General features: G+C 38.8%; 1 protein-coding gene across 1 annotated transcript in view; it reads right to left on the bottom strand.

Moving 5' to 3' along the window:
- Positions 1-25: 25 nt before the first annotated feature.
- LOC106872983 (uncharacterized) overlaps positions 26-1,801 on the bottom strand; it is a 30,826-nt gene continuing 29,050 nt past the window's right edge. The window contains exon 9 of the mRNA XM_052967993.1: positions 26-1,777. Within this exon, the coding sequence (XP_052823953.1) occupies positions 1,089-1,777 (689 nt within the window). The 3' untranslated portion in view covers positions 26-1,088. The remainder of the gene's footprint in view (positions 1,778-1,801) is intronic.

The following is a 1,801-nucleotide window of genomic DNA, read 5'->3' as shown; positions in this document are numbered from 1 at the left end:
ATTTGGCTCGCCAGTCCTCAGTCAAAGCGTCCAACCCATGCTAGCATGGAAGGCAGACGTTAAATGATGATGATGATGATGAATAACAGTTTTTTGGGGTTGCACTGATATAATGTAGGATATATATAGTAGTGGTAGTTGTAGTAGTAGTAATAATAATAATAATAATAATAATAATAATAATAATAATAATAATAATGATAATAGTAACGGTTTCAAATTTTGCCACAAGGGGAGCAATTTCGGGGGAGAGAATGAGTTGATTACATCAACCCCAGTTTTCAACAGGTACTTATTTTACCGACCCCTAAAGGATGAAAGATAAAGTTGACCTCGGTGGAATTTGAACTCAGAACATAGTGACGAACGAAATACCACTAAGTATTTTGTCCAGTGCACTAATGATTCTGCCAGCTCGTCACCTTAATAATAATAATAATAATAATAATAATCCATGGATGGAATTTATAAATATCTTAATGCATCGCTACATAATTTGTGGAAACGTGCGTAAAAATGCATTAAAATATTTATAAATTCCATTCATGGATTATTATTATTGTTATTATTATTATACATACATACATGTGGCGGGGGTGCTACCAGGTGAAATGCATAAATTGGGAAATTCTGACCGCCATGCCAACGTCTCCTTCATTGGACACTAAACTCGGCTTGCGAAGACCTGTTGGGGCAAGTGAAAGCGAAATCTTGATGGCACCTGTACCAGTGGTGTGCTAAGAGCACCATTCGAGCATGATTGTTACCAGTGTCACCTTACTGGCACGTGAAAAGTCATTCGAGTGAGATCGTTGCCAGTGCCGCTGGACTGGCTCCTGTGCAGGTGGCACGTAAAATACACCATTTTGAGCATAGCCGTTGCCAGTACTGCCTGACACTCTCGGAGTGGTTGGTGTTAGGAAGGACATCCAGCTGTAGAAACTCTGCCAAATCAGATTGGAGCCTGGTGTAGCCATCTGGTTCACCAGTCCTCAGCCAAATCGTCCAACCCATGCTAGCATGGAAAGCGGACGTTAAACGATGATGATGATGATGATGATGATGATGAACAGAGTGAATCATCGGCTTTAAATAAATAAGTAAATTCTCGTACATGTAATGTGTACTCTTTCAGAAGAATATATTTGCATACATACCAGTTGTTTCTGTCTCGTCGTTTTCCTCTCTTCATATTGTTTTTGTCTAGCATGACGTAATGTTCTCTCAGCATTCCTGTTAATCACAGACCCCTGATATTTCTCTTCTCTAGCAGGCCCATCACCATCATTAATCTTATCCTCAACATTTACTCCATCATCTTCTTCCTCTACTGAATAGTTAACTTTAACTAAACACATGTTGGATAAATCTTTCACAGACAGATCTGAATGCAAACCAACATTTCTACGATTCTGTTTTTTATTTGCATGAGAAACATTGCTGTCTTTTGTACATTTGTCTTTTGTTTTGTGAATTACTGCATTACTGTCTACCATACATTCATTACTTCTCCCTTTAGTTATTGCATCACAGTCTACCCCACATCTGTCATCCCTATCTTTAGTTACTGCATTAGGGTCTGCCATACATTCAGGACCTCTTTCTTTAGTTACTGCATTAGGGTCTGCCATACATTCAGGATCTCTTTCTTTAGTTACTGCATTAGGGTCTGCCATACATTCAGGATCTCTTTCTTTAGTTACTGCATTAGGGTCTGCCATACATTCAGGACCTCTTTCTTTAGTTACTGCATTAGGGTCTGCCATACATTCAGGATCTCTTTCTTTAGTTACTGCATTAG

Source organism: Octopus bimaculoides, chromosome 5 (assembly GCF_001194135.2).
Source record: "Octopus bimaculoides isolate UCB-OBI-ISO-001 chromosome 5, ASM119413v2, whole genome shotgun sequence".
NCBI classification, from domain to species: Eukaryota; Metazoa; Mollusca; class Cephalopoda; order Octopoda; family Octopodidae; genus Octopus; species Octopus bimaculoides.
This window is presented reverse-complemented; position numbering and strand designations above follow the sequence as displayed.